Raw genomic sequence first — 12,588 nt, 5'->3', positions numbered from 1 at the left:
ACTAATCTTTTGAGACTACTATTGTAACATTTATTTCTAATTGTTGGATGATTGGTACAATGTATATCTCCATAACTGTCCAAATTTTACAAAAATTAAATAAATATGTGTTTTTGTGACAATTGAAACATGGTGTAGTAGGATGTACTATGTAGAAAGAGTTTTACAAATTGTTTGGCTTGGAAGCTATAAATATATTGTTCGATACAATAAATAAATAAATAAATAAATAAATTAGTAAAGAATCGATGTATGATGTTCATCTTTGTAATCATATTTATTGCTGGTCTGATTTTCGGAACAGATGTTGTACGTAGGTATGCATCGATTTGTCGTCTTTTGAACTTTGTTTTTAATAATAGTGGCTTTGAGCTGAAAAAAATTATAATTTTAATTACCATTAGAACACTTTAAAACCATTTATATGACACACGGATGAACGGGTATTTATTTGTGTAACTCTAGAGCAGTATAATTCGAGCAGCAAGGTAAAATTGACACTTACTGAATGGCCTAATGGGATGATGACCCCACAAGTAGGTCCTCTTGATCGGAGACAGATAACTATCTCTCAAGTACGATTTTGGTCGTGAAGCGTGAGTCGTAACGCGTGGCACGAATGGTCTCAGACTTGGATATTCCCACCACCACGGATCCCTGACGTACCTGGACCTAGGTGTGTATACACTGGGTTCAAACATTTCAGACAGAGGTCGTCTCTTGATACCGCCGGTGGAAAATATAGGTAATCCTGATAACAGTAAAAATATGCACGTGAATCGATTGGACAAATTTCCTAACCTGACTATAGACTTAGAAAATTAATGTTTAACATAGACTATTAAAAATATAAACGTTTATGGTGTCAACTGTAATATATGCGTAGTATAATATTTCTTAAATAATGCCATCGTTAAAAGTGTAACGTACCTAACGGCTAAATGTAAATAACTTTCTTAATTCAATTTTTACAAAATATGGCAGAACTAACGTTGATGCCAACAGCCTCGTTTATATTTTTTCAAGTGTATAATATAAGAGTTAATGATATCGTGTTTGTAGCTAAAATCGACAGTTATTACCTGAGTAACTATACCCTTGGATAGGATGTGGCGGCAGAGACTTGGCACGTCTTTCTGGGAGAGAAAGTGGTTTCTTGGGTTCGTAGTACGCCGGGTGTTCTCCGGGGAATATATTGTTCAATTCTCTCATCCGGTCTAAATGATCCGTCCAGTCTTTCAGTGCTTTGAACGGTTCGTTGTGGTTGGGATCTGAATATGGAAAATTCGGACGTATTAAGAGTTTCGGTTTTGTTACTTTTACAAAAATATAAAGAAAAAGGAAACATTTTCTGGGTATACGTGCGCAAATAGGTTATTTGGAATAGAAGTTAGAACAAAAATGATAATTGTCAACGTACCTCGTTACTGTACAATATTTATATCTAGGACTCTTGATGATCATTAGGCTGTTATTTGAATTATTCGCGATCAAACAACAAATGCTTCATAAACGTTAATCACTCATATTTGTTTTAAAAAAAAGCTTCCGTAGGTTTAGAATGCGTGATTAAAATAACAAAACACTTTCGTATAAATTTTTATAAATAAGTCAATTGTTTAGTCAGATCACATCAGACCAGACCTAAGCAGTAGCGCCTATAGGAAGCTTTAGGTTTAACGACCTGATTATAATATGCTTGTACGCTCGTGTGTGTGGTACTTGGTTAACGTATAGAAAATACAGGTCCAACGATATTCCATTTGCCGATTGGTCGTGGAACGCTAGAACGGCTGAGGGTTGTATTTTTTGTTATATAAATGGAGAGTGTATAACGAAACAAAACATTGTATTTATAATAATTAATAATATATAGTATTGTATTTCAAAAAAAAAAAAAACTTCAATCATATAAACAAAAAAATATAATAAAGGCAACAAAAGTTGTGTACATAATAATACAAAACAGAAATCGGTATCGTTTATTATACTTTGATAGAGTATAAAATAGTATATATCAATCCAAACGCTACAATATGTTGTTTCCGTTTACACCTATTATATAATACAATTATTTATTACTATACGAGTGTCTAAACGAAATATAATAAGTAAAATAAATTAATTCATTTATATCCGCCGATATTTTCGCGAAACGATTGCCTTTTAAATAAAAATAAATAACAAGTGTGTTGCAAAATGCCGGAAATTGCGATGGACGACCGGCTGCGTTTTTTGTTGTTGATTTTTTAACGCTTAAGTAACGGATCTACAATAATATTTCGAACGCCGTGATTTAACAATATTGGGAAAACAAATTACAGGACAATTAAAGATACAAATATAATATTTTACAAGGGTCCAATCGTCGGTGTTGCGTTCGGACTGGACACCAGTTTTTTTTTATAATGAACTATATATTTTAATAGAAAGATAATATTTATTATTATAATGTTATTATTATTATTAATCGATTAGCTGTGGCGTCTGCTTAGCTGATTAAACATCGACATAGCAGCTGCAGCGGTGGCGGTAATATATATTTTTTTAAAAATTTTTTTACAGTTTTTGCTTTCCCGGTGTGTGACTTGAGCCGTCATCAGTACGTACCGTATCTCGGGACGTAGCGGTCCGAATGGTAGTTGTGAGGGTAAATGTTCCTGGGGGAGATTCCGTAAGTGTCCCGGGAGATTGGCAGATAACGGTATCCGGGAGTGTTGATTCTTTCGCCGGGGTTCACTGGGTCGTCGTAGATGGACTTGTAGCTCGGCCATGTCGGGTAGTCGGCGCTCAGGATCGGTCGAAAGATGCCCCTGCCCGGTGTGTGGTAGTGTGTCAGTTCCGGAGCCCTCATGTCGTCAGATCCTAAAAACCAAGGGAATAAAGCATAACTCGGTGTTGGATACCAAAGGACTTGAAATTTGTTACAATTAAGTTTTAAATAACGTTGAGCGAAAATTATTGTTCCTCTATTGCAACCATACTCTGTTCTTACAACCATACTTTTGGACTGTTGAAAAATCATACTCGTCTCGTGTTAATTGCATTAATTTATGCTCGCGCATTTATCGAAAACAATTGAATTCTATCTTAAGAGGATTGCACGCGGTCTGTTATTTTAAGGAGTTTTGTATAGGCAATATTTAAGAAAAAAGTGGTTTTAATAAATGTCGACCATGTTAATTCATTTTCCGGTTAGTTTGTATAAGCTTCAAGGTATTATTTTTAATTTAACAAATTTTGTTCTATGAGTAAATGCCATTTTGGCTTATTTAAGACCAAACGCAACGTCAAAAAGCAGACCACATGCAATCCTCTTAAATCAAAATTTAGAAAAAACAAAAATTAATTTAGTGAACGTCGTTTATTAATTACGCTTACACAATACTTTTATGTCACCATTAAGCTAGTTTACACCGGCCAAATAATGGCTTTATAAAGTCGCCGTCATAACGTGGTAATGTGTGCACTAAGTGTCTAGTTTTCCTGCCATAACCATAAACTAAACCGGCAGCTTAGTCGCTATTTTATAGATCGGTGAGTAATATTTCTATACATAGCTTTCGCCTTTTTTTGTGTACTTAAAATCAAAATTTGGCACGTTCCGCCTGATTTCATTATTTCGTACACACAGTAATGTACAATAAAATGAATTACACGCTACTCGATCGAAGACATTGCAATTATTATTACTATGATTATTCAATACTATCTGTACCTTTCAGTGCTCTGACATAGGATTGCCAGAATTTAGCTTTCCTCTGGATGGGCTCGTTCCTGCCAATCATATCGAGATGTTGCTTCAACATTTTCGTTTTTTTTTGTACTACTGCCGTCAAATAAATAAACAAATTAATTCCTGTAAACAAATAAAAATAAAAATCCAATAAAAAAAAATCCATGACCCTCTTCAACGGGACGACGGTTAAAGATATAGTGTTGCTGACACGCAATTACAATACTGTAGGGAACGAAGAAAACAATCAAAATGTAGTTTAGACTGACCGGTGTCTGCAAACTATTTCCTATAATCGAAATTCCATCAAAAAAATACTCGAAACACAAAGCTGTTGTCGGTCTCTTCAGAACTATTTTAGGTATGTGTTTATAATCAATCATTACTTTTATATAATGTTGTTAGTTATTACAAATTATTCTATAGTAAATCGCTGTAAGAGAATATAGCAGTAAGACCAGTAAAAATGTTTTATTTTGAAAACGACGTGTGAAAGAAAAATAATCTTAGGTAATCGTTGGTTAGAGTTGTCCGTGAATGTAACGCTGTTTAAGAAATTCACAAGGAGTACACGCGATTAAGTTACCTTTCAACAAGAAGTCAAACAATACAGTTCATCAGTCAGAGCACAAGTTCCAAGTGCAACGAAAACCACTACACTTTTGTGTGTTTTGTTTGTGTTGAATGAAGTACAGTATTTATAAATTAACATTCACACAATTTTAACAAATCAAACACAAAATGGGGGGGGGGAGTAGGGGGCAAGCACACGCACTAACAGACCGAGTGTATGGAATTGGCATCTGGAAACTGCTGGGGACGCTCGTGATTTCATGTGAGCTTTTTTTGGCATACACCGCTAGTGTCTTAATCTATTATTATACTATGATTTGCACGCATCTTTAAAAAACGGCGCGTGTTATTATTGAATAATAACCTTGGCGTATCTTCCCTCGCAATTCATTTTTAAGGTTTAAACCGAAATAAAAAACTACATACACTCTTTCGAAATAACTACAACAGTTTTATCCAGAATTAAAATTGAGTTGATGCTGCGTCTGAAATTTTGATTTTAATACTTCACTAACGTTTTAAGTACCTACCAACGGATATTGAAGTGATTGAAGTCACTAAAAATTGTGAGCAATAGAAAAAAAACATTTTAAAATCATTGTTACAAATTGAAGGTTGCGAGTTATCGCATACAATATATGAATCACTTACTCAAAAAAAGAAGGTTTATGCTTCAGTATGAAATATTGAAATTGAAAAATGATTTAATGGACGATTGACTATTCATAATGTGTAATTTGCAGCCGAACAATATGGATTTTATTGGGCTTGTGTACAAATAGATAACGAGGCTTGGCGCCAGTTCAAGTATTTTCCTTGAGAAAGGTTAGACCATCATCCGCCTGACGTTCAGCCGAGACCCATTTTTACACGCTATAATTTCAAAGATGATTTTTGAAATTTCAAGTACGTTTTCACAACGAAAAAAATAAAATAAATAGAAGATATTTTTACGAATTAAGTGACTGAACACGTATGTCTAATGCATTTCAGTTTGAAAACATCACTACAGTGCAGTAATAAGTGAAACTGAACATATTTTCACAATAATTTATGTAGAGAATAGGATTTCAGAAAACGGTAAGTTAACTGAGGACTGCAAAGTGCAAACCAAATTGTCAAAGGTCACACATTTCGCTCAAAGTGAAATACGACCAATTACATGATTGAGTTTCCTCTATAGCAAAGGGTCGACTTAGTTTGCACAGACAGATTCGTCCTCCCGTCTATTAATACCCGGCTTTGGCGATATTATTATTATTATTATTTATTTTAATACACAAATATATCAGACAGTATAGATATGTCGCACCGGTCAGAAAGCTACTACAGACGACTAATGGACCGTCGCCAAGACTTATAATAAACCAGAGGAATCCGGGCCAAACATCGTCCGTTTGCAGTTTGCTTATTTCGGACATACAATCGGACGGAAAGCCCACTGATCGAAAAATGGGAAAAGCCAAAGAACGACTTCATTTCAAACTAGGTCACAAGCACACAAAAAATAACTAGTAATTCAATAAAAAAAAAAAAAAAAATTGATAAAATATTTTCAAAAACGCAAACATAAATTGTTTGCAATAAAATAATTACAATTTTTAACTTGGTTTTCAGATAATTAATTAATTGTGATATGAAGGAAAGAAAAACTTATATAGTGACTTAGGTAATTCGTTTTCTAGAAAATTATTATTAATTAATTACTTCCAAAAACATAAACAATATTTTTTTCATATGTAATCTTATGCACTTGTACTCCTAAGTACTACGTAAAAAACCAGAGGGATGAAAATGCTGAAAAAGTGTTATTATCGAATAATATTAATCGAGTAATGAATATTTTAATAACTATGAAGATCATGGTAATATAATATTAATACAGACTACCTATAACTGTTTATTTTGTGTGCGTATATAATTTATGAATTATGTTAAGTTTGGGAAAATAAAATTATGAAAAAACTAAAAAGCAGTGTTAAATATTTTTGAAATTCATCTTTTTTTTAAAAACTTCTATAACGTATAAAACCAAAAAAAAATTTTAAAAACAATATCATATAAACACAACTGTTGTAAATTATATATTTGAATATTACCTGATCTGTGTCTTGTTGTCTCAGCCGGTCCCTTCGCGCCACTGAATTATAACGGTCGGCGGGCTGTATTTTCGGTCTCCTTCGCGATGGGCACCGCTAGAAATAGAAAAAGCTCAGCTCTGACGAAACACCTCCCACCCGGCCCCAAACCACACACGAGTGTGTTAATTTTGTTATATTATATATATATTTTAGTCTAAATTATTTTTTACCATTAACACATTCGTCTATGACGTCGGGTTGACCCTGTACCGGTGTTAAAAATTGCGCAGAAACACGCCGAACGCAAGTATCGACCCGGGAAAGTTGTAAAAAAGAAAAAGAAATGATAATAATAAAAAAAAAAATTATGTCCTAACTTCGACCTACTAACTATTGCGAAACATAAAATGCAGTCGACCCGAAACAATTTTCATTTACTACATACCTCCTACTAGAGCTTTTTTCCTAATACCATTGAGTATATACTCAATGCTAATACATACAATATAACGTGTTAAAGTTCATAAATTAAACTGTTTTTTTATGCTTAACCCTAGATTTTAAGACTTTTATTTGTCTTTCAATATCAAAGCTTAACATAATATAGATGAATCCCATACATCTCATGTTAGAGAACGCAAACGGTTATGTGGGTGTTACCATTTCAAAACTAGGGGTACTAACCTCAAAATTGTGTTATAAGCCAATACTTAACTTCATTAGTATTTAGTGTAGGATAAATTTGAGTTGTTTATTCTCAATGTCACAGTTCCAAAGAAAATTGATAACTAATTTGGTGTAAAGTATAAATATGACCCATAAGTGGTAGGTATAATGTACATTTGTTTGTGCGGTTTAAATTGTTTTTTATTTGTATTTGCTAGGTTTTATGATAACAATTAGATGCGCAAGTGTCATTTGTCATCTTTATAATAAGATATTTTATTAGTTTTTAATTATTATGGTGTAGGTACGTACAACGTGGATGAGTTGGGCAGTGTATTGCTATGTAGTCTATGGAGTATACCTATACCTGTTTAGTGTTTTGAGCACCAGTTTTCAGTATTAATTTGATACTTATATTCTCGATAAATGCACACTGTTCGTATAATTTTGGCCAGTGTTTTCTATTTAATCGGTTGTTTTACAGTTCAAATAAAAATTTGAAACAGTAACGTAATCGGCTACAAATTTTTAGGGTAGGGAAGGGCTTTAGCACTAGTAATAGGTTTGTTTGTAATTTGACCGAATACGCAATTTTCAACGTACTTTCATACATTCGATCGGTAACTTCTTTTGGCTATTTTTAACTTTGCACCTTAAACCTCTAACAGAAAAATAATTCTATATTCAATTTGCACGCCATGTTACAACATTATTAATGTATGTTAAATTTAAACGTGCTATAAGACCCAGCCAAGAGGGTGGGGGGATTCGACTTCCTACTTTAGTTGAGCAACTTGTGGCCCGAAATGTATTGCTAAATAGTGCAAATAGGAGGCCATTAACCATTTAACCAATTTTGTTCAAATAATAACTAAAGTGATCCCTAAGATCTTATGGATAGTGTGATCGAGTTTGTTTCGTATGGAACACTTTAATTTCTCCAAAATAATATCACAGATTAGATAAGATCTTATGGATAGTGTGATCGAGTTTGTTTCGTATGGAACACTTTAATTTCTCCAAAATAATATCACAGATTATATAAGATAAAAATTCTCTAACATATTATAATAATGCTACGTCGATACAGAATCATACATGTTGATAAAAGATTTTGATCAAGATTTGACTGATAAAGATTTTGTTCAATCAACTGCGATTTTTTAATTGGATTTACCTAATGCGTTATTTGCGGCGGTTAAGTATGTAAGTTGGACGTGTTGGTATATTTCGGTAGAGTAACCGCCTTCAAGTAAATAGTTCGTTAAAAAATAATGTATATAAATGAACCGATTAGGCGGTGTACCGAAATATTGGTATGACAATGGCGTATCGTAAATAGCTTCTTTGGAGCAAGGCGAAATATTGTGGCCTAGTCAGAAAGTGAAATACACATAATATTGGTTGTAATGCCAAAATTCTCATTTTCGTTTGTAAAAAAAATCACCGTGGGCGTATAAACAGATCGAACAAAGTTCATAGGATGAGTGGACACATTATTATTGTTATTTATATTATTTTCTATCGTTAAGTACAAAAATAGCTACTCTTATTGGCGTCGCCAATGTGTTTGGGGGTTTGTGCTGTCAGCGGTGTCTGATTCGCACTATGCACAACACAATATGCACGTGTTATAGTTAAAAAAAAACAATTTTCATAATGAACTTTAACAGTACTAAGTACCTATAAAGATATATACTTTTATATATATATATATATATATATACCTCTATGTTGTCAGTTAGCACTTCGCACTAAAAACTTTATCAATTAACTAATTTCCTGTGCACATATTTTCTAGCCACAAACACTGTAGTTTATAAAATATACTTATTGATTTTTGGAATTTGTTTTTAGCATCAGGGCGGGTTAATACAAAATAAACGAAAAGTATTTTGTGAAAAACCAGCGCATAATATAAACACTGTGCATTTTCAAAACGGATGCCAATCAAAATATTTTCTCCGCTGGCACACTAATGATTATTATTAATTGAAATCTAGCGCGTTTATTGTATTTATTATTGTATCTATTAATAGAATTTGTTTTTAATTGTACACCAAATTCGAAAATATTTAGATGAGTCATGTGATATTTAAAAAAAACTTTAAATAACATCAATATTGGTTTGAAGTCGGTAAAGTAAAAATAAAATCATAGTTCAATAATTGGAAGTAGACTATACTTCTGAAGAAAGTATCGCGAAGAAAACGAATTTTCGGAATGCACACAACACAAAAATAATAAAACTTTAGCCTTCAATTATTGCAAATTTTCTGTCACGGATATGTCAACAGAAATGTTTTGGTCTTTCGATGAATCGTCACAGTTCTTTTAATAGTCTGGTGGTGGTGCGAAAACCATTAGAATAATATTGTTCCGAGGTTTGTTTTATTTCGTGTACCACCTATGTGTATAGGATCAATGTTAGGTGTTTTATTTTTATCCCGGGTCGCGTGTAATGCAATATAATCGTCTGCGGGACGTGGGCGTCAGAAATGTTTTGCAAAGGATGGGTTCAGGCCAAATCGCATTCGTAACCTCTTTCTTGGGAGAATAAAGAGTTTTTTTTGTTATTTGTTTTTCGGAACGACCGGTGGCGATAATTGACCTAGACCTATAGGATATTTTCTTTGGCCATTCTCGGCATCATGAATGATTGCGCTAGCCACCCTAACACAGCGTACAAGGCCTGACAGTTGATTAGTCAATCCGTCTGGAAAATCGCCGTCTGCGAAAGCCGTTACTAATCGCCGCCGTGTTGAATTTTAAGAAATTTAACGGGGTTGGTGACAAAAAAAAAACATTCAGCAGGATCGGTGTGATTATAAATAGGTATTAAAATATATGTAAAAAAAAAAGAAAAGAAACGCAGTATGAAAAGTGATTTGCGTCGGTGTACACTAGAGTTCCCACGCGTTTAAGAGTAAACGTCTTGAGATTTTTTTAATGGTATACAAACACGCTGTATAGTAATAATATGAACGGGACAAATTGTCATTTGCACCCCCGTGTACGGGGCCGTATCATCGTTATTCCACCTATACCTACCGTGTAATGTACATTACATTTTTTTTTTAGCTGTTCCACACATACTATACTATTATACTATAAGATATGGCCGTCGGCTGTTCGTCCCATTCAAGTGCTGGGTAATCGTAATTTGGTAGCCGCGACGTCGCCGTTCGGGTATTTTATTCGATTTTTTTTTTATGAATGAAAAACCGGCGAGTCAAACAGGTGGATGATGGTCCATGCCGTGTGATGTTTTTTTTGGGCGGACAAAAGGCCCGTTTAATAACGTGTGTATGAAGAAGAAGAAGAAAAAATACAGTGGATGTACCGCCGCCGCCGTTGTTAGGGTAAAGTGCGTTGGTGGATGTTCGGCCCGGTGAACACGGTCAATGGGATACTCGTTTCCGGACGTTTGCATAGTCCACCACGGGTGTGTGTATAGTATCAATGATGTAATAAATTATGGTTACCGTTTGCCGCGGTGGTAGTGGTGGTAGAAATTGGGTAATGGACAACCACCGCGTTTTTTTTTTTTATAGTAAATGACTTCGGAGACACATAATAAGGGATGGTGATACGTCATCGTCTGAACAAATCTTTCCCACGAGGTTTTTTTTAAAAAAAAAGTGTGCGGTTTTCATATCATATTATTGAACTTAATTGCGCAAAAATAATTTATTTCAGAAGACATTGCAACGATGGCATTGCTCGCTATAAACAAAAAATATACTTCAGTTTTTGAAAAACATAAAATATATCAAAGCCCGTGTTGATACCTTAAGGTATTTGTTTCTTTCATAAAATATATAATGTCTACTTTTTTTTTTAGTTCCAACATTACAGTAGTAGCGCGAAGCTAAGTAAAAACAAAACCGAAGCATTCACTGCCAGTACAAAACACACGAAGCTACTGCCCAAGTCTTACCATGGTGATAAATAAAAATTGCGTTTTTTTGTCAATTTTGAAACACGTTTGCGTTGTGTTTATTCCGTCCCACCATATTTGTAATATTTAATAATGTAATGTATGAATTATTAGTTGATAACTTATAAAAACTATTCATATGATTTTTGAATTCTAGCTGTTTTTTTTTAATGAAGACATTAAAACACCATTCACCAATTCTTTACAAGTGATTAGTGAATTAATTAAAATAACATATAATAAGAATAACACAGTCACAACATATTTTAGGTGTACTCTCTGACTGTGACTTACTTCTAAGTACCACTAAAACATCAGATCATTTTTTGATAATGATGATAAACACTATATTACTTTACCGATTATGATCAGTAAACATCTGTCATTATTAAACAAAAGTATTAACTTCCCTTCGTAATTGATCACGAGGTAACTTACCTCGATAAAGTAATATTAAATATGAATGTCATATGTTATTATGTTAATGCAGACTATATTAAATTATATTTATCATATACATTTTCATAATATAATCTGTGATGTGACTTATAGACTGTAAAACTTCTTTCTTGGGATATTTATTTTTAACTCACGTGATCATTTTGTATGTAAATTTCAGAATCCGGGTATTTTTTTTTGTTTAGTTAAATTTTTATCCATATTTTATATTTTATTTGTGTAGCTCCATTTTTCCTTATATTTTTTTAATAAAGCATTATGGTTAAATGTTAATACAGGATCAATAAAAATGTATAATTAGAATAACTAAATAAAAAGTTGCTTTAACACTTAGTTGGACCAACTATATAGTTTTTTCTGTGCGAATGTAAAAAACAATAAATTTATTATAAAATACATGTATAATATTACTTACCAGTAAGTAATAGCATTGAGCATATACTCAATGGTAATAGCCAATTGTAGTTTCAATAAATTGAATTTTGTAATATAATTTATATGGTCACGGATAGGTTATTTTATTATATACGATTAATGTAAGAGTTGCATTATTATTGCTTAGTCCATTTGGCACAGTTTAACCATCTATTATTTTTTTTAAATAAAAACCTTATAATATTATTATATTGATAAGATATTGATAGCTGGACAGTAGTTTCATTCGAAGTTTCATTTATGTATTTGAATTCACAATCCCAAAATAACGTAAAGGATTTATTGTTCTAGAATGTGTAGTCTATTTTATTTAACAGACTGGAAACAAATCACTACCAAAGTAAAAATGTGAACTGTTACGTTTTTGGCTCGCCTACAAGTTTTTCCTCGGTAGGTTATCATGTCCATACACCCATACGACAGATCATTTAATTATTTCTTATACCTAACGCTATAATATTAAGGTATAAATCTTAATAAATTTGTAGTACGCAATAAGTTCAGATCAGATGTGATTATTATGTAAAATATTTTTCACAAAAATGCAGATTATCGAGCGGATAGTATTTACTAGGTTGTTCAAGTTACTGCTAAAAAAATTGTTGCAACCTTGTGCTATGTTTGTGTTCAATATAAATATTAAAACTGTAATAAAATATAAAGTTCCAAATAGCAACTTTAATTATATATGAATTTTA

The 12,588-nt window shown here is 32.8% G+C and overlaps 1 protein-coding gene across 2 annotated transcripts; it reads right to left on the bottom strand.

Annotated features, from left to right (window-relative positions):
* Window positions 1–7: 7 nt before the first annotated feature.
* LOC126846149 (uncharacterized) lies at window positions 8–6,523 on the bottom strand. Of its 2 annotated transcripts, none has more exons than XM_050585356.1 (6): window positions 6,409–6,523; window positions 3,719–3,859; window positions 2,611–2,865; window positions 1,083–1,271; window positions 506–751; window positions 8–372 (listed from the first exon to the last, which is right to left on the bottom strand). In XM_050585356.1, the coding sequence occupies exons 2-6, from the start codon at window positions 3,807–3,809 to the stop codon at window positions 353–355; spliced, it is 801 nt and encodes a 266-aa protein (XP_050441313.1). In that variant the 5' UTR covers window positions 3,810–3,859; window positions 6,409–6,523; the 3' UTR covers window positions 8–352. The 2 variants fall into 2 exon arrangements, with proteins under 2 accessions (XP_050441313.1, XP_050441314.1); XM_050585357.1 differs by lacking the exon at window positions 6,409–6,523 and adding an exon at window positions 4,323–4,456.
* Between the last annotated feature and the right edge of the window lie 6,065 nt (window positions 6,524–12,588).

The sequence above is a fragment of the Adelges cooleyi genome, unplaced genomic scaffold (assembly GCF_023614345.1).
Source record: "Adelges cooleyi isolate 19-005CV unplaced genomic scaffold, UGA_ACOO_1.1 ACOO_flye_CR_arks_rails_tigmint_CR_PRNA_9, whole genome shotgun sequence".
Classification (NCBI taxonomy): domain Eukaryota; kingdom Metazoa; phylum Arthropoda; class Insecta; order Hemiptera; family Adelgidae; genus Adelges; species Adelges cooleyi.
The sequence above is the reverse complement of the archived record's forward strand: the minus strand, read 5'-3'. Positions and strand labels throughout refer to the sequence as shown.